The 23159-nt window shown below is 42.0% G+C and overlaps 1 protein-coding gene across 1 annotated transcript in view; it reads left to right on the plus strand.

The window, feature by feature from the left end:
- Positions 1-23159, plus strand: part of LOC139409067 (WD repeat domain 11) — a 140556-nt gene that overhangs the window by 70754 nt on the left and 46643 nt on the right. Inside the window, exons 15-20 of the mRNA XM_071153746.1 lie at positions 81-205; positions 3465-3615; positions 16092-16198; positions 16281-16395; positions 17510-17681; positions 18094-18202. Coding sequence (XP_071009847.1) covers positions 81-205; positions 3465-3615; positions 16092-16198; positions 16281-16395; positions 17510-17681; positions 18094-18202 — 779 coding nt within the window. The remainder of the gene's footprint in view (positions 1-80; positions 206-3464; positions 3616-16091; positions 16199-16280; positions 16396-17509; positions 17682-18093; positions 18203-23159) is intronic.

The following is a 23159-nucleotide window of genomic DNA, read 5'->3' on the forward strand; positions in this document are numbered from 1 at the left end:
GTCAGGCAGCTGAAGAAATCTCCATGAACTGTGTGTGTGTGTCTGTGTGTGTCATGCACTTTTTGCGTTTGTGTGTGCAGGAGTGGTCACCCTCCCACAACCTGAAGAGTCTGAAGAAGAAACAGTTGTTAGCACGGGAGGCCATGGCCAGATATACCACTCTGTCTGACACCGAGCAGAGCAGCGTGGAGTCCTCCGTTATCAGGTCAGAGAGCAGGGGGCATAGGGGGGTGGGTCGCACCTCAGCACTAAGACCTAGAGTTTTGCCAAATGGTCAGAAAAACTCCTGGCCCTACTCATCATAAATTAATTGAAAATTCTCAATGTGTCTTTCTTAATATTGTGCGTGTGTTTCTCGGGGTGAGACGTGGTGTAGGTACAGTGGAGAGAACAAGTATTTGATACACTGCCGATTTTGCAGGTTTTCCTACTTACAAAGCATGTAGAGGTCTGTCATTTTTATCATTTTATCATTTTATCACTTCAACTGTGAGAGACGGAATCTAAAACAAAAATCCAGTAAATCACATTGTATGATTTTTAAGTAATTAATTTGCATTTTATTGCATGACATAAGTATTTGATCACCTACCAACCAGTAAGAATTTCGGCTCTCATAGACCTGTTAGTTTTTCTTTAAGAAGCCCTCCTGTTCTCCACTCATTACCTGTATTAACTGCACCTGTTTGAACTCGTTACCTGTATAAAAGACACCTGTCCACACACTCAATCAAACAGACTCCAACCTCTCCACAATGGCCAAGACCAGAGAGCTGTGTAAGGACATCAGGGATAAAATTGTAGACCTGCACAAGGCTGGGATGGGCTACAGGACAGTAGGCAAGCAGCTTGGTGAGAAGGCAATGACTGTTGGCGCAATTATTAGAAAATGGTCAATCACCCTCGATCTGGGGCTCCATGCAAGATCTCAACTCGTGGGGCATCAATGATCATGAGGAAGGTGAGGGATCAGCCCAGAACTACACGGCAGGACCTGGTCAATGACCTGAAGAGAGCTGGGACCACAGTCTCAAAGAAAACCATTAGTAACACACTACGCCGTCATGGATTAAAATCCTGCAGCGCACGCAAGGTCCCCCTGCTCAAGCCAGCGCATGTCCAGGCCCGTCTGAAGTTTGCCAATGACCATCTGGATGATTCAGAGGAGGAATGGGAGAAGGTCATGTGGTCTGATGTGACAAAAATAGAGCTTTTTGGTCTAAACTCCACTCGCCGTGTTTGGAGGAAGAAGGATGAGTACAACCCCAAGAACACCATCCCAACCGTGAAGCATGGAGGTGGAAACATCATTTTTTGGGGATGCTTTTCTGCAAAGGGGACAGGACGACTGCACCGTATTGAGGGGAGGATGGATGGGGCCATGTATCGCAAGATCTTGGCCAACAACCTCCTTCCCTCAGTAAGAGCATTGAAGATGGGTCGTGGCTGGGTCTGCCAGCATGACAACCACCCGAAACACACAGCCAGGGCAACTAAGGAGTGGCTCCGTAAGAAGCATCTCAAGGTCCTGGAGTGGCCTATCCAGTCTCCAGACCTGAACCCAATAGAAAATCTTTGGAGGGAGCTGAAAGTCCGTATTGCCCAGCGACAGCCCCGAAACGTGATGGATCTGGAGAAGGTCTGTATGGAGGAGTGGGCCAAAATCCCTGCTGCAGTGTGTGCAAACCTGGTCAAGAACGACAGGAAACGTATGATCTCTGTAATTGCAAACAAAGGTTTCTGTACCAAATATTAAGTTCTGCTTTTTTGATGTATCAAATACTTATGTCATGCAATAAAATGCAAATTCATTACTTAAAAATCATACAATGTGATTTTCTGGATTTTTGTTTTAGATTCCGTCTCTCACAGTTGAAGTGTACCTATGATAAAAATTGCAGACCTCTACATGCTTTGTAAGTAGGAAACACTGCCGATTTTGCAGGTTATCAAATACTTCTCCCCACTGTTTCTTCACTACCATTCAAAGGTTTGGAGTCACTTAGAAATGTCCTTGTTTTTGAAAGAAAAGCAACAACAAAAAAGTCCATTTAAAATAACATCAAATTGATCAGAAATACAGTGTAGACACTTAATGTTATAAATGACTATTGTAGCTGTATTTTTAATGGAATATCTGCATAAGTATATAGAGGCCCATTATCAGCAACCATCACTCCTGTGTTCCAATGCCACGTTGTGTTAGCTAATCCAAGTATATCATTTTAAAAGGCAAATTGATAATTTGCAATTATGTTAGCACAACTAAAAACTGTTGTCCTGATTTAAAGAAGCAATAAAACTAGTTGTGTATCTGGAGCATCAGCATTTGTGGGCTCGATTGCAGGCTCAAAATGGCCAAAAAGAAAGACCTTTCTTCTGAAACTCGTCAGTCTGACCTTGTTCTCAGAAATGAAGGCTATTCCATTCGAGAATTTGCCAAGAAACTGAAGATCTCGTATGATGCTGTGTATTCCTCCCATCACAGAACAGTGCAAACTGGCTGTAACCAGAATAGAAAGTGGAGTGGGAAGCCCCGGTGCGCAACTGAGCAAGAGGACAAGTACATTAGTGTCTAGTTTGAGAAAGACGCCCCATAAGTCCTCAACTGTCAGGTCCATTAAATATTACCTGCAAAACACCAGTCTCATCATCAAAAGTGAAGAGGTGACTCCGGCATGCTGGCCTTCTAGGCAGAGTTCCTCTGTCCAGCGTCTGTGTTCTTTTGCCCATCTTAATCTTTTATTTTTATTGGCTAGTCTGAGAGATGGCTTTTTCTTTGCAACTCTGCCTAAAAGACCAGCGTCCCAGAGTCGCCTCTTCGCTGTTGACATTGAGACTGGTGTTCTTTGATCAATTAGCCTTTTAAAATGATAAACTTGGATTAGCCAGCACAACGTGCCATTGGAACACAAGAGTAATGGTTGCTGATGATAATGGGCCTCTGTGCGGCTATGTAGATATTCCATAAATAATCTGCCGTTTCCAGCTACAATAGTCATTTACAACATTAACAATGTCTACACTGTTTTTCTGATCAATTTGATGTTCTTTCAAAAACAAGGACATTTCTATGTGACCCCAAACTTTTGAACAGTAGTGTATCTAGTCATGAGTGGATGGTCAGATGGCCGGAATGTATTTATAATATATTGTACACTGCAAATTGACCACAACTAAGCCCAAAAATACATGTTATTTGAAAATAACAATTTCATGCCTTGATCACATTGAGACACAATCACGTCACTTTTTATTTATGGGAATACTTGGGAACAGATTTCCTAAATTAAACACATTTTTAGCTGAATTCCTTGTCTTTTTTTGACAAAAACTAAAATCTAAAACGGGACAAAAAATGATGTTGTCTGGTTTTGCCCTGCGTGTTTCTGACCCCTGATCTAGCCCTCGCTTTATCAGTGGTCCTCACTTTAAGAGTAAAATGTGTTTGTATGTGTCTGTAGTCTTCTGCAGGATGCAGAAAGTAAATCGGAGGGAGGAGGCCAGGCCATCTCAGCGAGGGAACACTTTGTGTTCACAGACACAGACGGACAGGTGTACCACATCACTGTCGAGGGGAATACCGTCAAAGACGGTGCCCGCATTCCCCCAGACGTGAGTCTTAACTCAATCTCCTCTCCCATCTTCTCCTTCATGGATGCTGATCTAATGCTACTGTAATTGTACATGCTAAGTCTACACTCTACATTCTCCACTTTACTCTCCAGTAGAGGTCGACTGATTAATCGCAATGGCCGATTTAATTAGGGCCGATTTCAAGTTTTCATAACAATCGGTAATTTTGAATGCCGATTTTGCCTTTAAAAAAAAAAATTTACACCTTTATTTAATATTTATTTAACTAGGTAAGTCAGTTAAGAACACAATCTTATTTTCAATGACGGTGGGTTAACTGCCTTGTTCAGGGGCAGAACGACAGATTTTTACCATGTCAGCTCAGGGATTCAATCTTGCAACCTTACGGTTAACTAGTCCAACGCTCTAACCACCTGCCTCACGAGGCGAATGCAGTAAGAAGCCAAGGTAAAGTTGCTAGCTAGCATTAAACTTAATCAGAATCACTAGTTATAACTACACATGGTTGATGATATTACTAGTTTATCTCGCATGTCCTGCTTGCATATAATCAATGCAGTGCGCATTCGCGAAAAAGGACTGTCGTTGCTCCAACGTGTACCTAACCATAAACATCAATGCCTTTCTTAAAATCAACACACAGAAGTATATATTTTTAAACCTGCATATTTAGCTAAAAGAAATCCAGGTTAGCAGGCAATATTAACCAGGTGAAATTGTGTCACTTCTCTTGCATTCATTGCACGCAGAGTCAGTGTATATGCAACAGTTTGGGCCGCCTGGCTCATTGTGAACTAATTTGCCAGAACTTTACGTAATTTTACGTAATTATGACATAACATTGAAGGTTGTGCAATGTAACAGGAATATTTAGACTGATGGATGCCACCCATTAGATAAAATACAGAACGGTTCCGTATTTCACTGAAAGAATAAATGTTTTGTTTTCGAGATGATAGTTTCCGGATTCGACCATATTAATGACCTAAGGCTCGTATTTCTGTGTGTTATTAAATTATAATTAAGTCTATGATTTGATAGAGCAGTCTGACTGAGTGGACACTAGCAGGCTCATAAGCATTCATTCAAACAGCACTTTCGTGCGTTTTGCCAGCAGCTCTTCTGTTTATGACTTCAAGCCTATCAACTCCCGAGATTAGGCTGGTGTAACGATGTGATGTGAAATGGCTAGCTAGTTAGCGGGGTGTGGGCTAATAGCGTTTCAAACGTCACTCGCTCTGAGACCTGGAGTGGTTGTTCCCCTTGCTCTGCATGGGTAATGCTGCTTCTAGGGTGGCTGTTGTCGTTGTGTTCCTGGTTCAAGCCCAGGTCGGAGCGAAGAGATGGACGGAAGCTATACTGTTACACTGGCAACACTAAAGTGCCTGTAAGAATATCCAATAGTCAAAGTTATATGAAATACAAATGGTATAGAGAGAAATAGTCCTATAATAACTACAACCTAAAACTTCTTACCTGGGAATATTGAAGACTCATGTTAAAAGGAACCACCAGCTTTCATATGTTCTGAGCAAGGAACTGAAACGTTAGCGTTCTTACATAGCACATATTGCACTTTTACTTTCTTCTCCAACACTTTGTTTTTGCATTATTTAAACCAAATTGAACATGTTTCATTATTTATTTGCGGCTAAATTGATTTTATTGATGTATTATATTAAGTTAAAATAAGTGTTCATTCAGTATTGTTGTAATTGTCATTATTACAAATACATTTTATAAATCGGCCGATTAATCGGTATTGGCTTTGTTTGTCCTCCAATAAACGGTATCGGCGTTGAAAAATCATAATCGGTCGACCTCTATTCTCCAGACGTACTGTATACTCTAGTTCTCTACCTCCTCACTTCTGCTTCTCTTCTTCCTCTCCCTGCCCTTTTCTTTTAGACCCAACTTCCTTTCCATACATATTCTCTACCTCATTCTTCACCTCTTCTCCACGCCCTTCTTTCTCTCTCCTCCCCCACTGATCTCCACTCTCCGTACATACTTTATCTCCCTCACCTCTTCCTTGTCTCTTTTTCAGTCCATTTCATTGATTTCCTCCGCTCAAATTTAATATCTCTGCTTAGCAAGCCTTTAACAGCCCTCTATTTTTTCAGAGAGCAGGCTGTCAGAGCTGTGGATGGTTTTGGTTTGTGCTGTTCTAAATGGTTTATTTTGTTTTCCAATTCAGTGCACTTGGATTTTTTGGGGGGCAAATTATATAATGCGACCTCTTACTAAGGCTTTTGCACACTCCCAGAGCGTAAGTGGGGATAGAACTGCAGCTCAAGATAGAACTTCAGCTCTTTTCTAACAAAGTCCACAAATGTTGTTTCATTAAGGAGGGACGCGTTTAAGTCTCCACCTTCGTGAGATAGACTTTTGTCCTAAATCTCACGTCGCCATCAATGGTGAATGGTCCAACAAAGTTATTGGAAGTGTCTCACAATCCATTATCCTATAGGCTTCAGACTTAGTGGTAAAGAAGTAGTCAATGTGTAAATAGAGTAAGTAGCGGCTTGAATAAAATGTGAAGTCTCTCACTTGGATAAAGGTATCTCCATACTTCAACCAATCCCACTTCTAGACCGTGGATAATCAGTGACTCCCTCATCCTAGAGGGTGGAGTTGATGGTGACATCTCCCCCCCATTAGGAGTAAGTCAGAGCTATTCTCCAAGAAAAGGTTATCTTTTTGATAAACCCTTGATCAATCATCCTCGTTGGGATCATACACTTTTAGCAATGATACATTCACCCCATCTATAGTTCCATCCACTAATATGAACCTAAACTCTGTATCCCTATGAAAGGAGCTGGCATTGAAGTTAACTGACCTGTGCACTAGAATTGCTACCCCCCTTTTCCATTCTGATATATGAGATTAATGGAATATTGTATTAGCTCATGTTCTATTCAGTTTCTTATGCTCGTTATCCGATAAATGTGTTTCTTGCAGAAATGCAATCTGACATCCAAGTTGTTTCAACTGATAGAGTACTTTTTCTTAATTACCCTATGAATGCCTTGCTTATTACCTTAATTGGTCCCTAATGTTTTATAAGCCGATGAGATGACATTTGAAACCATTCCAGTAAGAAAGGGAAGTTTGGTGGTAGTTTCTCTGAGTAAGTGTTCAACCCACTGCACACTATAAATGTTATGCGACCCCGTAGAGTCTCAAGCTGCACCTCATAAACTTCTTGAGTGCCTCACACCTGTCCTAGAGCCGTCTGTCCCTCCGTAGCAGGTATGAGAAGAGGCGGTCAGTGCGAATGCACCCATCCTCCACTGTTCTAACTTGATTCTCTGCCTCAGTCACCCTTTCACCGATTCCCTTAACAGATTGTTCCAGCTTAGCTATGGGAGCTTGTCATCTTACTCAGGCTTTTGTTCATCTCCTGTCGGAATTTTCTGCATTGTGTTAGAATTGTGCTCACTTTGCTTGCCTGTGACATGTGGGTGCGCATCACCATCGTCGACACTATGTGGCGAGGGACTGCGGCTCCTCATGTCGTTTTGTTTTCCCTTCGGGACTGACTTCGTCAAATTGCTGGTGTTTCTTTTATGCCTACTCACACTGAATCTATTCCAGGTGTTTAACACAAACTTGGGGTAAAAAAAAAAAAGGTGACTGGAGGTAGATTTAGTTTAGGATGGATGGTGCTGTGCCTAGCAAGCAGCCATTAGATAGATGACAGAAAATGCAGCTCTCTCTCGATCTCTTACTGGGGGCAGAATGAGCACAGCCTGTTATAGTTTTGGGGGATATTAATCAAGAGGGATTAGGCCTATTTCTGTTCTGCATGTGGTGTTCAGAGTTTATGCTCTTACAGAATTCTGCATGCAGGGTTTTAATTGGGTGTTTGTCCCATTTGGCAAATTCTTGTTTTGAAAGCGGACCCTACACTTCGCTGCCATATATAGTGCAATTTGTTAAATTTTTTATTTGAATATTTTTAGCCAGATCCTAATTGGTGCGTCTAATTTGATAGATATTTTAATGGCATAGAAAGCCCTCCTTGTTTTGTGTTTCAAATTGTTTTGTCACAAATATGTACAGTGCCTTCCGAAAGTATTCATACCCCTCGACTTATTCCACATTTTGTTGTTACAGCCTGAATAAAACATGTATTAAATAGATTTTATAGATCCCTTAGTGACAGTGAAAACATGTTTTTTTGAGATTATAGCACATTTCTTGGGAAAATGAAATACATAAATGTCTGATTTACATAAGTATTCATACCCCTGAGTCAATACATATTAGAATCACCTTTGGCAGCGTTTTACAGCTGTGAGTCTTTCTGGGTAAGTCTATGAGCTTTGCACACCTGGATTGTGCAATATTTCTTCAAGCTCTGTCAAGTTGGTTGTTGATCATTGCTAGACAAGTCTTGCCATAGATTTTCAAGCTGATTTAAGTCAAAAATTTAACTAGGTCACTCATGAACATTTAATGTCATCTTGGTAAGCAACTCCAGTGTATATTTGGCCTTGTTTTTAGGTTAATGTCCTGCTGAAAGGTGCATTTGTCTCCCAGTGTCTGTTGGAAAGCAGAATGAACCAAGTTTTCCTCTAAGATTTTGCCTGTGCTTAGCTCTATTCCGTTTCTTTTTATGCTAAAAAAAACGATCTAGTCCTTGCCCATGACAAGCATACCCGTACCATGATGCAGCCACCACCATGCTTGAAAATATGAAGAGTGGTACTCAGTGATGTGTTGGATTAGCACCAAGCATAACGCTATATTCAGGACATAAAGTATTTTTGTTGTTGCAGTTTTACTTTAGTGCCTTATTGCAAACAGGATGCATGTTTTGGAATATTTTTATTCCGTACAGGCTTCCTAATTTTCACTCTGTCATTTAGGTTAGTCTTTTGGAATAATTACAATGTTGTTGCTCTGTCTTCAGTTCTCATATTACAGCCATTCAACTCTGTTTTTAAAGTCACAATTGGCCTCATGGTGAAATCCCCGGGCGGTTTCCTTCCTCTCCGGCAACTGAGTTAGGAAGGACACCTGAATCTTTGTGGTGACTGGTTGTATTGACACAATATCCAAAGTGTAATTAACCCCCTAGAGTCGATTTGATTCACCGTCCTGTCAATTTAAGCAAGAGATCTGCCGATGTCGCAATTCCACATCTGTGGTGAAAGGCGGCAGAGCTGGAGCAGTGTTTGTCGCACCATGAGACATGCCAAAAATCGTTCTTCTCATGAAAACGTCTCTAGCACCCGAAACTGTTGGACCACTCTGTGACCACTCTATGGGAAGTGGAGACTCATGAACACAATGCTGTTCTCGGTTTTGCTCATCAGTGTCATGGGACTCATCTGAAGGTAACCAGTACCAGTTAAAAACAATGGAAGTACCCAAAAAAAGGGGTTAAATATGTGTAAAAAAATATATAATACACTGCTCAAAAAAATAAAGGGAACACATCCTAGATCTGAATGAATGAAATATTCTTAAATACTTTTTTCTTTACATAGTTGAATGTGCTGACAACAAAATCACACAAAAATAATCAATGAAAATAAAATGTATCAACCCATGAAGGTCTGGATTTGGAGTCACACTCCAGGCTGATCCAACTTTGATGTAATGTCCTTAAAACAAGTCTAAATGAGGCTCAGTAGTGTGTGTGGCCTCCACGTGCCTGTATGACCTCCCTACAAAGCGTGGGCATGCTCCTGATGAGGTGGCGGATGGTCTCCTGAGGGATCTCCTCCCAGACCTGGACTAAAGCATCCGCCAACTCCTGGACAGTCTGTGGTGCAACGTGGCGTTGGTGGATGGAGCGAGACATGATGTCCCAGATGTGCTCAATTGGATTCAGGTCTGGGGAACGGGCGGGCCAGTCCATAGCATCAATGCCTTCCTCTTGCAGGAACTGCTGACACACTCCAGTCACACATTGTCTTGCATTAGGAGGAACCCAGGGCCAACCGCACCAGCATATGGTCTCACAAGGGGTCTGAGGATCTCATCTCGGTACCTGATGGCAGTCAGGCTACCTCTGGCGAGCACATGGAGGGCTGTGCGGCCCCCCAAAGAATTGCCATCCCACACCATGATTGACCCACCGCCAAACCGGTGATACTGGAGGATGTTGCAGGCAGCAGAACGTTCTCCACGGCGTCTCCAGACTCTGTCACGTCTGTCACATGTGCTCAGTGTGAACCTGCTTTCATCTGTGAACAGCACAGGGCGCCAGTGGTGAATTTGCCAATCTAGGTGTTTTCTGGCAAATGCCAAACATCCTGCACGGTGTTGGACTGTAAGCACAACCCCCACCTGTGGACGTCGGGCCCTCATACCACCCTCATGGAGTCTGTTTCTGACCGTTTGAGCAGACACATGCACATTTGTGGCCTGCTGGAGGTCATTCTTCAGGACTCTGGCAGTGCTCCTCCTTGCACAAAGGCGGAGGTAGCGGTCCTGCTGCTGGGTTGTTGCCCTCCTACGGCCTCCTCCATGTCTCCTGATGTACTGGCCTGTCTCCTGGTAGCGCCTCCGTGCTCTGGACACTACTCTGACAGACACAGCAAACCTTCTTGCCACAGCTCGCATTAATGTGCCATCCTGGATGAGCTGCACTACCTGAGCCACTTGTGTGGGTTGTAGACTCCGTCTCATGCTACCACTAGAATGAAAGCACCGCCAGCATTCAAAAGTGACCAAAACATCAGCCAATAAGCATGGGAACTGAGAAGTGGTCTGTGGTCACCACCTGCAGAACCACTCCTTTATTGGGGGTGTCTTGCTAATTGCCTATAATTTCCCCCTGTTGTCTATTCCATTTGCACAACAGCATGTGAAATTTATTGTCAATCAGTGTTGCTTCCTAATTGGACAGTTTGATTTCACAGAAGTGTGATTGACTTGGAGTTACATTGTGTTGTTTAAGTGTTCCCTTTATTTTTTTGAGCATTGTATATTATTATTTTTTTTACACTTATTTAACCCCTTTTTTGGGTACTTCCAGTCTGGTTCATCCTTGGGAGCAATTTCCAAATGCCTGAAGGTACCAAGTTCATCTGTACAAACAATAGTATGCAATTATAAACACCATGGGACCATGCAGCCATCATCCCGCCCAGGAAGGAGATGCGTTCTGTCTCCTAGAGATGAACATACTTTGGTGCGAAAAGTGCAAATCAATCCCAGAACAACAGCAAAGGACCTTGTGAAGATGCTGGAGGAAACGCGTACAAAAGTATCTATATCCACAATAAAATGAGTCCTATATCGACATAACCTAAAAGGTTGCCTCAGCAAGGAAGAAGTCACTGCTCCAAAACCTCCATAAAAAAGCCAGACTACGGTTTTCAACGGCACATGGGACAAAGATCATAGAGAAGTGTCCTCTGTTCTGATGAAACAAAAAAAAGAACTCGTTGGCCATAATGACCATCGTTATGTTTGGAAGAAAAAGGGGGAAGCTTGCAAGCTGAAGAACACCATCCCAACCTTGAAGCACGGGAGTGGCAGCATTATGTTGTGGAGGTGCTTTGCTGCAGGAGGGACTTTTTTTTGAAGCAACATCTCAAGACATCAGTCAGTTAAAGCTTGGTTGCAAATGGACAATGACCCCAAGCATACTTCCAAAGTTGTGGCAAAATGCTTAAGGACAGCAAAGTCAAGATATTGGAGTGGCCATCACAAAGCCCTGACCTCAATCCTATAGAAAATTTGTCGGCAGAACTGAAAAAAATGTGTGCTAGCAAGGAGGCCTACATCCCTGACTCAGTTACACCAAGTCTGTCAGGAGGAATGGGCCAAAATTCACCCAACTTATTGTGGGAAGCTTGTGGAAGGCTACCTGAAACGTTTGACCCAAGTTAAACAATTTAAAGGCAATGCTACCAAATATTAATTGAGTGTATGTAAACTTCTGACCCACTGGGAATGTGATGAAAGAAATTAAAGCATTCTCTCTACTATTATTCTGATGTTTCACATTCTTAAAATAAAGTGGTCATCCTAACTGACCTAAAACAGGGAGTTTTTACTTGGATTAAATGTCAGGAATTGTGAAAAACGGAGTTTAAATGTATTTGGCGAAGGTGAATGTAAACTTCCGACTTCAACTGTATACATACATACATGCATGCATACAGTGGGGCAAAAAAGTATTTAGTCAGCCACCAATTGTGCAAGTTCTCCTACTTAAAAAGATGAGAGAGGTAATTTTCATCATAGGTACACTTCAACTATGACAGACAAAATGAGAAAAACAAATCCAGAAAATCACATTGTAGGATTTTTTATGAATTTATTTGCAAATTATGGTGGAAAATAAGTATTTGGTCAATAACAAAAGTTTATCTCAATACTTTGTTATATACCCTTTGTTGGCAATGACAAAGGTCAAATGTTTTCTGGAAGTCTTCACAAGGTTTTCACACACTGTTGCTGGTATTTTGGCCCATTCCTCCATGCAGATCTCCTCTAGAGCAGTGATGTTTTGGGGCTGTTGCTGGGCAACACGGACTTTCAACTCCCTCCAAAGATTTTCTATGGGGTTGAGATCTGGAGACTGGCTAGGCCACTCCAGGACCTTGAAATGCTTCTTACGAAGCCACTCCTTCCTTGCCCGGGCGGTGTGTTTGGGATCATTTTCATGCTGAAAGACCCAGCCACGTTTCATCTTCAATGCCCTTGCTGATGGAAGGAGGTTTTCACTCAAAATCTCACGATACATGGTCCCATTCATTCTTTCCTTTACACGGATCAGTCGTCCTGGTCCCTTTGCAGAAAAACAGCCCCAAAGCATGATGTTTCCACCCCCATGCTTCACAGTAGGTATGGTGTTCTTCAGTAGGTATGGTGTTCTTTGGAACGCAGCGTTTTTTTGTCCTCGAAACAAAACAAAGTTCTATTTTGGTTGGATCTGACCATATAACATTCTCCCAATCTTCTTCTGGATCATCCAAATGCTCTCTAGCAAACTTCAGACGAGCCTGGACATGTACTGGCTTAAGCAGGGGGACACGTCTGGCACTGCAGGATTTGAGTCCCTGGCGGCGTAGTGTGTTACTGATGGTAGGCTTTGTTACTTTGGTCCCATCTCTTTAAGTGGGAGAACTTGCACAATTGGTGGCTGACTTTTTTGCCCCACTGTATATCATTTTAAAGCTATGCTCGTTGTTAATCCCACCATAGTGTCCAATTTCAAATAGGCTTTTCAGCGAAAGCACTACAAGCGATTGTTAGGTCTCCACTAAACCACAATAAGCACAGCCATTTTCCAGCAAAATATATCATTCACAAAAACCAGAAATAAAGATAATTCAAGGTTAGTGATTCATTTTATCTTCATCAGATGACACTCATAGGACTTCATGTTAGACAATACATGCATATTTTGTTTGATAAAGTTCATATTTATATAAAAAAAAACTGAGTTTACATTGGCGCGTTAGATTCACTAGTTCCAAAAACATCAATTGATTTTGCATAGCCACATCATTCAACATAAATACTCATCATAAATGTAGATTATAATACAGTTATACACATGGAATTATAGATATACCTCTCCTTAATGCAACCACTGTGTCAGATTTCAAAAAAACTTTAAGGAAAAAGAAACGCATGCAATAATCTGAGACGGCGCTCAAAAGTAAAAACACCACAGCCTCAAAGATGGCGTCAACATAAACAAGAAATTACATGATAAATATTCCCTTACCTTTGATGATCTACATCAGAAAGCACTCCAGGAATCCCAGGTCCACAATAAATGTTGGTTTTGTTCGGAAATGTCCGTTATTTATGTCCAAATACCTTCTTTTGTTAGCGCGTTTGGTATACATATCCAAACGCTAATTCTGGTCAGCGTTATATCGGACAAAAAGTGAAATTATCGGTCGAAGAAACAAGCTAAGTACAGAATCAATCATTAGGATTTTTTTAAACATATAGCTTAAATGAAGTTCCAACCTGAGTATTCCTTCTTGTCTACGTGAGCAATGGAACGCAAGTGACGACCATGAGGAAAAAGTGCAACAACAAAATGGCTTCTTGATGGACACCTGATATATTCTGCTCTCATTCACTCCCACAACAACATAGAAGCCTCATTATAATTTCTATTGATGGTTGACATCTAGATACAAGTGTTATACACAGAATTAAAGATAGAATTCTCCTTAATGCAACCGCTGTGTCAGATTTCCCAAAAACTTTATGGAAAAAGCATAATCTGAGAACGGTGCTCAGAGCCCAAAACAGCCAGAGGAATATTCGCAATTTTGGAATCAACAAAGTTAGTAACAACACCATAAATATTCACTTACCTTTGATCTTCATCAGAAGGCACTCCCAGGAATCCCAGTTCGACAATAAATGACTGATTTGTTCCATAAGGTTCCATCATTTATGTCCAAATTGCCACTTGTTACCGTGTTCAGCCCAGTAATCCATCTTCATGAGGCGCAAACATTTCGTCCAGACAAAAACTCTAAAAGTTCCGTTACAGTCCTTTAGAAACATGTCAAACGATGTATGGAATCAATCGTTTGGATGTTTTTAACATAAAACATCAATAATGTTCCAACCGGAGAATTACTTGGTCTTCAGAAAAGCATTGGAACGAGAGGTAACCATGTCGGGAGCGCACGTCATGAAACCGAGGCTCTCTGCTCTCTACTCAGAGGCCTCATGAGCCCCTTCTTTATAGTAGAATCCTCAAACCAGTTTCTAAAGACAGTTGACATCTAGTGGAAGCCCTAGGAAGTGCAACCTCATCCATATCTCAATGTGTTTTCTATCCAATACTAATAATAATATGCATATATTAGCATCTGGGACAGAGTAGGAGGCAGTTCACTCTGGGCACGCTATTCATCCAAAAGTGAAAATGCTGTTGCCTGTAATCCATGGCTTCTTGTTGGGGTATGTACGTACGGTCACTGTGATGGCGATGTCATCGATGCACTTATTGATGAAGCCAATGACTGATGTGGTTTACTCCTCATCGGCATCGGAGGAGTCCCGGAAGATATTCCAGTCTGTGCTAGGAAAACGGTCCTGTAGCTTAGCATCTGCTTCATCTGACTGCTTTTTTATTGATCTAGTCACTGGTGCTTCCTGATTTAAATTGTTGCTTGTAAGCAGGAATCAGGAGGATAGATTTATGGTCAGATTTGCCAAACGGAGGGCGAGAGAGAGCTTTGTATGCGTCTTTGTGTGGAGTAAAAGTGGTCCCGTTTTTTTCCCTCTGGCTGCACATTTAACTTGCTAATAGAAATTTGGAGAAACAGATATAAGTATCCCTGTATTAAAGTCTCCGGCTACTAGGAGTGCCGCCTCTTGGTGAGCGTTTTCTTGTTTGCTTATGACGGAATACAGCTCATTCAATGCTGTCTCTGTGCCATCCTCAGTCTGTGGTGGTATGTAAACAGCTATGAAAAATACAGTTAAAAACTCTCTAGGTAGATAGTGTGGTCTACTGCTTATCATGAGATACTCTACCTCCTTAGAGTGCACCAGCTGTTATTTACAAAATACATAGTCCACCACCCCTTGTCTTACCAGACGCCGCTGGTCTATCTTGCCAGTACAGCGTATAACCAGCCAGCTGTATGTTTATAGTGTCGTCGTTCAGCCACGACTCCGTGAAGCATAAGATATTACAGTTTTGAATGTCCGGTTGATAGTTTAAACTTCCGCGTAGGTCATCGATTTTATTCTCCAAAGATTGCACGTTTGCTAGTAGAATGGAAGGAAGTGAGGGTTTGTTCGATTGCCTACGAATTCTCAGAAGGGAGCCTGCCCTCTGAACACTTTTTCTCCGCCTCCCCTTCACGCAAATCACGGGGATCTGGGCCTGTTCACGAGAAAGCAGTATATCATTTGCGTCGGCTCGCCAGTCGTTAAAGGGAAAAAAAGGATTCTGCCAGTCATTAGTGAGTAATCGCAGTCCTGATGTCCAGAAGTTATTTTCCATCATAAGAGAAGGTAGAGGCAACATTATGTACAAAATCAGTTTAGAAATAAGTTACAAACAACGCAAATAAACTAACAAAAAACACAATCGGTTGGGGACACACAAAACGTCAGCCTTCTTCAGCGCCATTGTCACTGATGTAAGACAGATGTATTCATTGCAGTTTCTATCTATTAATTGTCCAAATGCATGGCCACTTTCCCACGCTATATTGGTATAGAAATGTCCCAAATGCCTTACTATACTTCATTCACAAACATTCTATGAATTTATGAAAACGTGAAATCTGAATTTATGAAAACGTAAAAATGACCATATCTAAGATGTCTCTCTTAATATTTTAATACGATTTAATGTTGCTAAAACGATGTCAGTTCCTCTTTAAGTTGACCAGAGGATTATTATGGAGTGATTGTAGGAATTTCTGAGTGAGAGTTATTTGGTTAAAGTTGCTTGGGTTGTTTGCGCTGTCCGCTCTGCTCTCCTCACCTCATAGCACCATCACCCTCTCTTCCTATGTATGTTGCAGGGCAGTATGGGTAGCATTGCGTGCATCGCCTGGAAGGGAGACACTCTGGTTCTCGGTGATGTGGACGGGAACCTCAACTTCTGGGACCTCAAGGCCCGTCTCTCCAGGTAACAAGTCACGTGTGTGCTCATGTGTGTTCATTCATCCGTGCATGCGTGAGTGTGTGTAGTACCTCAATGTTTGTTCCAGGGGGATCCCTACTCACCGTGGTTGGGTGAAGAAGATCCGTTTCGCACCTGGGAAAGGGAACCAGAAGCTACTGGTCATGTACACAGATGGGGCAGAAGTCTGGGACACCAAAGAGGTGAGAGTTATTTTTCTCTATTGGTCCTTCCTCTCGTAATAGCATCTAGAGACATTCCGTGTAAATGTTATCAAGGTTCAAAACTTCAAGAATAACCTATGGGCCAAATTCACACAGATTGTCCCACTAGCTAAAAGTTCGACTTTGTGTGAATTCAAAATAGGGTGCCACGCTAAATGATCGACTGAAGATCTGCACTTTGATTGACCCTCCTTCATCAAAGGTCCTCCCCAGAATGATTTTCCTAAGGCATCGTATGCATTTCTGTAATTTACTGTACCAGGCGCTTTTAGTCAGTGCATTTCACTAAGGTGATAAACCACATGTAGGCATTACAAGTAAAACACTTTCCTCAATAAAGCAGCTATCAGCAAAATCAGTGTTACAAAAAAGAAAAGTGTTAGTACAACAAAGCCATGTGTTAGTTTTATTTATATACACTACCGTTCAGAAGTTTGGGGTGACTTAGAAATGTCCTTGTTTTGGAAAGAAAAGCAAATGTTTTTGTCCATTTAAAATAACATCAAATTGATCAGAAATGCAGTGTCGGCATTGTTAAAAAATAAAAGATTTAAGATGGGCAAAAGAACACAAACACTGGACAGAGGAACTCTGTTTACCTGAATTGTGAGTTCCCAGTGCTGCATGTAAAGGAGAGATGGATCTCCTATGGGGGATTGCATGTGCACCAACAGAGAGAGAAGCTGGAGAAGCTTTCGCGCCCAGCGGCAGGCAACAGATGGCGTGGGCGGGAGTGAGAGAAAGGATGAAGAAGAGGGAAAAATATAGGAGAGATCTCAAACGCACCAGTGCTCTCTTGACTGCTGTCTCAGACTCCTACTCGCACGCACGCACGCTCATACACTCAAACACAGACATCTGTATGTACAATTTCAAGTTTCATTTTGACAGTTTGACACGTTGGTTTGAGAACTATGTAAATGTTTTATTTCCTATCATCTGTCAATCTAATCCTAAATATTATCCAATTAACATCCAACCTCAAATCATTTCATCATTTCTAAACCAATCATATAACAATGCACCTTCCCCTGACCAATCAGAGCTTCTGTTGTGTATCCATGCTCCTCCCCCTGATCTCTGATCCCTGTAGGTGAACATGGTAAGCAGCCTGCGGATTGGTCGGAACGTGAACTATCGTATCCTGGACATCGACTGGTGCACCTCTGACAAGGTGGTGTTAGCCTCTGAGGACGGCTGCATCCGTGTGCTGGAGATGGCTATGAAGTCTGCCAGCTACAGGATGGATGAACAAGACCTGACCGGTGAGAGATGGGAGAGAGAGGGAAGCGAAGAGAAAGGGCATATAGGCTTAGTGGAAGTAGAGCTGCGCCCGGATTCTCCACCCTTCTCCCCATGTCCAGTCATGAATTTCTGATCATTGGATCGGTGAAATAATTGGCTAAAGGGACTTTTCAGCATTGTTAAATCCATAGTGTGCAGATCCATAGTAGAATCAGGATGCAGCCTGCCACAGTCTCTGAGAACAGTGGAGTAATTAATTAGTTACCGTATTTCATTGTTTATTGTCAAATTGTAGTTCAAACTACTGATATAAATAGTTGAGCGATGAACACTGAACATTTACAGTATTAAGGGTAGTTATCTGACACTAGCAATTGTCCCAACTTCCTAATGTTCTTTTGACCTGTAAACTTTGACCTCTAACCCCCTCAGATCCTGTGTGGTGTCCATACCTGCTGCTCCCCCGTGCTGCCCTCACCCTGAAGGCCTTCCTCCTGCTGCAGCCCTGGTCTGGCACATTCACCATGGACATCACACAAGTGTACGTATCAGCTCTAAATGGGTCCCACATTAACCCTCTTGAGTCTATTTAGCGTAATAACAAAATCCCCATATAAATCTGTCTGTTTGAGCATCCGACGATAAAGGCCTTCCACATCTGCGGTACAAGGTAGCAGAGCTACAGCGGTGTTTGTCAGACCCTGACACAACCTGAAAGTCGATCATCTCACAGATGTCTGTAGCGTCCGAACGGTCTTGCCTACTTACTATTATGACCCCTCTATGGGAAGGTCTCTCATGAACACGTACACTACCTTTCAAAAGTTTGGGGTCACTTAGAATAGCAAAAAAATGTGTCCATTAAAATAACATCAAATTGATCAGAAATACAGTGTAGACATTGTTAATGTTGTCAATGACTTTTGTAGCTGGAAACTGCAGATTGTTTTATTGAAAATCTACATAAGTGTACGGAGGCCCATTATCAGCAACCATCACTCCTGTGTTCCAATGGCAACTTGTGTTAACTAATCCAAGTTTATCATTTTAAATGGCTAATTGATCATTAGAAACCCCTTTTGCAATTACTTTAGCACAGCGGAAAACTGTTGTTCTGATTAAAGAAGCAATAAAACTAGCCGCCTTTAGACTAGTTGAGTATCTGGAGCATCATCATTTGTGGGTTCGATTACAGGCTCAAAATGGCCAGAAACAAAGAACTTTATTCTGAAACTTGTCAGTCTATTCTTGTTCTGAGAAATTAAGGTTATTCCACGCGAGAAATTCCCAAGAAACTGAAGATCTCGTACAATGCTGTGTACTACTCCCAAGTACATTGGAGTGCTTAGTTTGAGAAACAGACACCTCAAGTCCTCAACTGGCAGCTTCATTAAATAGTACCCGCAAAACACCACTCTCAACATCAATAGTGAAGAGGCAACTCCAGGATTCTGGCCTTTTAGGCAGAGTTGCAATGATAAAGCCATATCTGACTGGCCAATAAAAATAAAAGACTGAGATAGGCAAAAGAACACAGACACTGGACAGAAGAACTCTGCCTAGAAGGCCAGCATCCCGGAGTATCCCGAAGTACTCTCTCTTACGTCTTCCCCCCCCCCCAGCTCCGACCGAGAGGGAGGGGTGGTCCAGCATTCCTCCTCGAGAAGGCATCGGCATGTCCATGGGCTGCACCTGATCTGTGGATCACAGAGAAAGCACAGGGCTGTAATGATAGGAACCAGCGGGTGACAAGGCGTTACTGTCCTTATTCCGTGACATCCAAACCAGTGCTGCATGGTCCGTTATGAGGGTGAAGTGCCGTCCCAATTAGTCCGTTTTTCCCCACAGTGTAATTTCTTCCCTCGTCAACAGCTACCCGCTAATGTACACGACTGGGTTTTTCCCTAAAATGGGCTTGATTAGTCAGAAGTACTCCTCAGTTTCATCAGCTGTCTGTGGCTGGTCTCATACAATCCTGCAGGTAAAGAAGACAGGTGTGGTGGTCCTGGGCTGGTGTGGTTACTGTTGTGAGGCCAGTTGGACATGCTGCCAAATTCTCTAAAACGACATTGGAATCGGCTTATGGAAGAGAAATTAACAATTAAATTAACTGGCAACAGCTCTTGTAGACATTCCTGCAAACATATATGTCAATTGCACACTCCCTCAAAACTTGAAACATCTGTGGCATTGTGTTTTGTCACAAAACTGCACATTTTAGAGTGGCCTTTTATTGTCTCCAGCACAAGGTGCACCTGTGGAATAATCTTGCTGTTTAATCAGCTTCTTGATATGCCACACCTGTCAGGTGGATGGATTATCTTGGCAAAGGAGAAATGCTCACTAACAGGGATGTAAACAAATTTGTGCAAAACATTTGAGAGAAATAACCCTTTTGTGCATATGGAACATTTCTGGGATATTTTATTTCAGCTCATGAAACAAGGTACTAACACTTTACATGTTGCGTTTATTACTGATCAGTATAGATTGAACAACAATAACTAGAAACGATTTCTGATTCATACACAATGTTTGGAGAAGGGGAGACTTTTGCCCTGAGACGAGTGGGAGGGAGGGAGAGAAAGAGATAAAGAAACGCCCATCCTCGTTTGTCTGTCTGTGTGGGGAAAGCAGTTTGTTCTAATCCAATTGGTACAGCAAGCTCAACCAATATACACACCCATTTCTTTACAGGCAAAATAACTAACCAATAGTTGTTTAGAGCACACGGTCACTGTTTGAGTGAAAGAGAGATGTGAGCTGGCAGCTGAATTTTTTTTTCTTCCCGATCACTGATAATGACAAAAAAAATACTTATCATAATCATATTTGAAAAATTCTCCATATCCATCAATACTTGTTTTGCTTGGTCGCAAATGGGTCTTCCAAATGGACTATGACCCCAAGCAAACTTCCAAAGTTGTGGAAAAATGGCTTAAGAACAGCAAAGTCAAGGTATCGGAGTGGCCATCACAAAGCCCTGATCTCAAACCTATTGAAAATTTGTGGGCAGAACTGAAAAAGCGTGTGCGAGCAAGGAGGCCTGCAAACCTGACTCAGTTACACCAGCTTTGTCAGGAGGAATGGGCCAAAATTCACCCAAATTATTGTGGGAAGCTTGTGGAAGGCTACCCAAGACGTTTGACCAAAGTAAAACAATTTAAAGGCAATGCTACCAATTATTAATTGAGTGTATGTAAACTTCTGACCCATTGGGAATGTGATGAAAGTAGTAAAGGCTGAAATAAATAATTCTCTACTATTATTCTGACATTTTGCATTCTTAAAATAAAGTGGTGATCCGAACTGATCTAAAACAGGGAATTTTTACTTGGATTAAATGTAAGGAATTGTGAAAAACTGAGTTTAGATGTATTTGGCTAAGGTGTATGTAAACTTCTGACTTCAACTGTACATGGGTCACCATGGAGGTTCAGACATACACATTGGCGTGTATGACGGCTAAATGCTCACCTCGCCAAAGTTCTTTTGAGTTGTCAGGTTTCTGATTATGTATCTTGCTAAGCCAGCATGCCCTCTTTGGCTTTTTCACCCATGTCAAGATGTTTTTTTAAATTATATTAATATATTTAAAAATATCATAATATTCATTAAATACAGCCAGTCTAGGAAATTATAACAGTTGGCCTATTAGCAGCTCCGTTTGTATGAGGCTTGTTGACATCCCAAAATCGCCATATCCATGTGTAATTGACCAGCTCAAATTGGTCGTATGCAGCAACATTTGAAATTGAGTTTTTTACATTGGTAAAAAGTAGAGTCCGCTCTACAAAATGGTACAGTGGGGCAAAAAAGTATTTAGTCAGCCACCAATTGTGCAAGTTCTCCCACTTAAAAAGATGAGAGAGGCCTGTAATTTTCATCATAGGTACACTTCAACTATGACAGACTAAATGAGAAAAAAAATTCCAGAAAATCACAGTGTAGGATGTAGTGTTAGTGTTGGGATGTAGTGAAGTAAAGGTAGCCAAAAATAGAAATAGTAAAGTAATGTACAGTCGTGGCCAAAAGTTTTGAAAATGACACAAATATTAATTTTCACAAAGTTTGCTGCTTCACTGTCTTTAGATATTTTTGTCAGATGTTACTATGGAATACTGAAGTATAATTACAAGCATTTCATAAGTGTCAAAGGCTTTTATTGACAATTTCATGAAGTTGATGCAAAGGGTCAATATTTGCAGTGTTGACCTTCTTTTTCAAGACCTCTGCAATACGCCCTGGCATGCTGTCAATTAACTTCTGGGCCACATCCTGACTGATGGCAGCCCATTCTTGCATAATCAATGCTTGGAGTTTGTCAGAATTTGTGGGTTTTTGTTTATCCCACCCACCTCTTGAGGATTGACCACAAGTTCTCAATGGGATTAAGGTCTGGGGAGTTTCCTGGCCATGGACCCAAAATATAGATGTTTTGCTCCCCGAGCCACTTAGTCATCACTTTTGCCGTATGGCAAGGTGCTCCATCATGCTGGAAAAGGCATTGTTCGTCGCCAAACTGTTCCCGGATGGTTGGGAGAAGTCGGTCTCGGAGGATGTGTTGGTACCATTCTTTATTCATGGCTGTGTTCTTAGACGAAATTGTGAGTGAGCCCACTCCTTTGGCTGAGAAGCAACCCCACACATGAATGGTCTCAGGATGCTTTACTGTTGGCATGGCACAGGACTGATGGTAGCGCTCACCTTGTCTTCTCCGGACAAGCTTTTTTCCAGATGCCCCAAACAATCGTAAAATGGTTCATCAGAGAAAATGACTTTACCCCAGTCCTCAGCAGTCCAATCCCTGTACCTTTTGCAGAAAATCAGTCTCTTTGATGTTTTTCCTGGAGAGAAGTGGCTTCTTTTGCTACCCTTCTTGACACCAGGCCATCCTCCAAAAGTATTTGCCTCACTGTGCGTGCAGATGCACTCACACCTGCCTGATGCCATTCCTGAGCAAGCTCTGTACTGGTGGTGCCCCGATCCTGCAGCTGAATCAACTTTAGGAGACGGTCCTGGCGCTTGCTGGACTTTCTTGGGCGCCCTGAAGCCTTCTTCACAACAATTGAACCGCTCTTCTTGATGTTCTTGATGATCTGATAAATGGTTGATTTAAGTGCAATCTTACTGGCAGCGATATCCTTGCCTGTGAAGCCCTTTTTGTGCAAAGCAATGATGATGGCACATGTTTCCTTGCAGGTAACCATGGTTGAAGTAGGAAGAACAATGATTCCAAGCACCACCCTCCTTTTGAAGCTTCCAGTTTATTATTCGAACTTGATCAGCATGACAGAGTGATCTCCAGCCTTGTCCTCGTCAACACTCACACGTGTTAAGGAGAGGATCACTGACATGATGTCAGCTGGTCCTTTTGTGGCAGGGCTGAAAAGCAGGGAATGTTTTTGGGGGATTCAGTTAATTTTCATGGGAAATATGAACTTAGCAATTAATTGCAGTTCATCTGATCACTCTTCATAACATTCTGGAGTATATGC

The sequence above is a fragment of the Oncorhynchus clarkii genome, chromosome 1 (assembly GCF_045791955.1).
Source record: "Oncorhynchus clarkii lewisi isolate Uvic-CL-2024 chromosome 1, UVic_Ocla_1.0, whole genome shotgun sequence".
NCBI classification, from domain to species: Eukaryota; Metazoa; Chordata; class Actinopteri; order Salmoniformes; family Salmonidae; genus Oncorhynchus; species Oncorhynchus clarkii.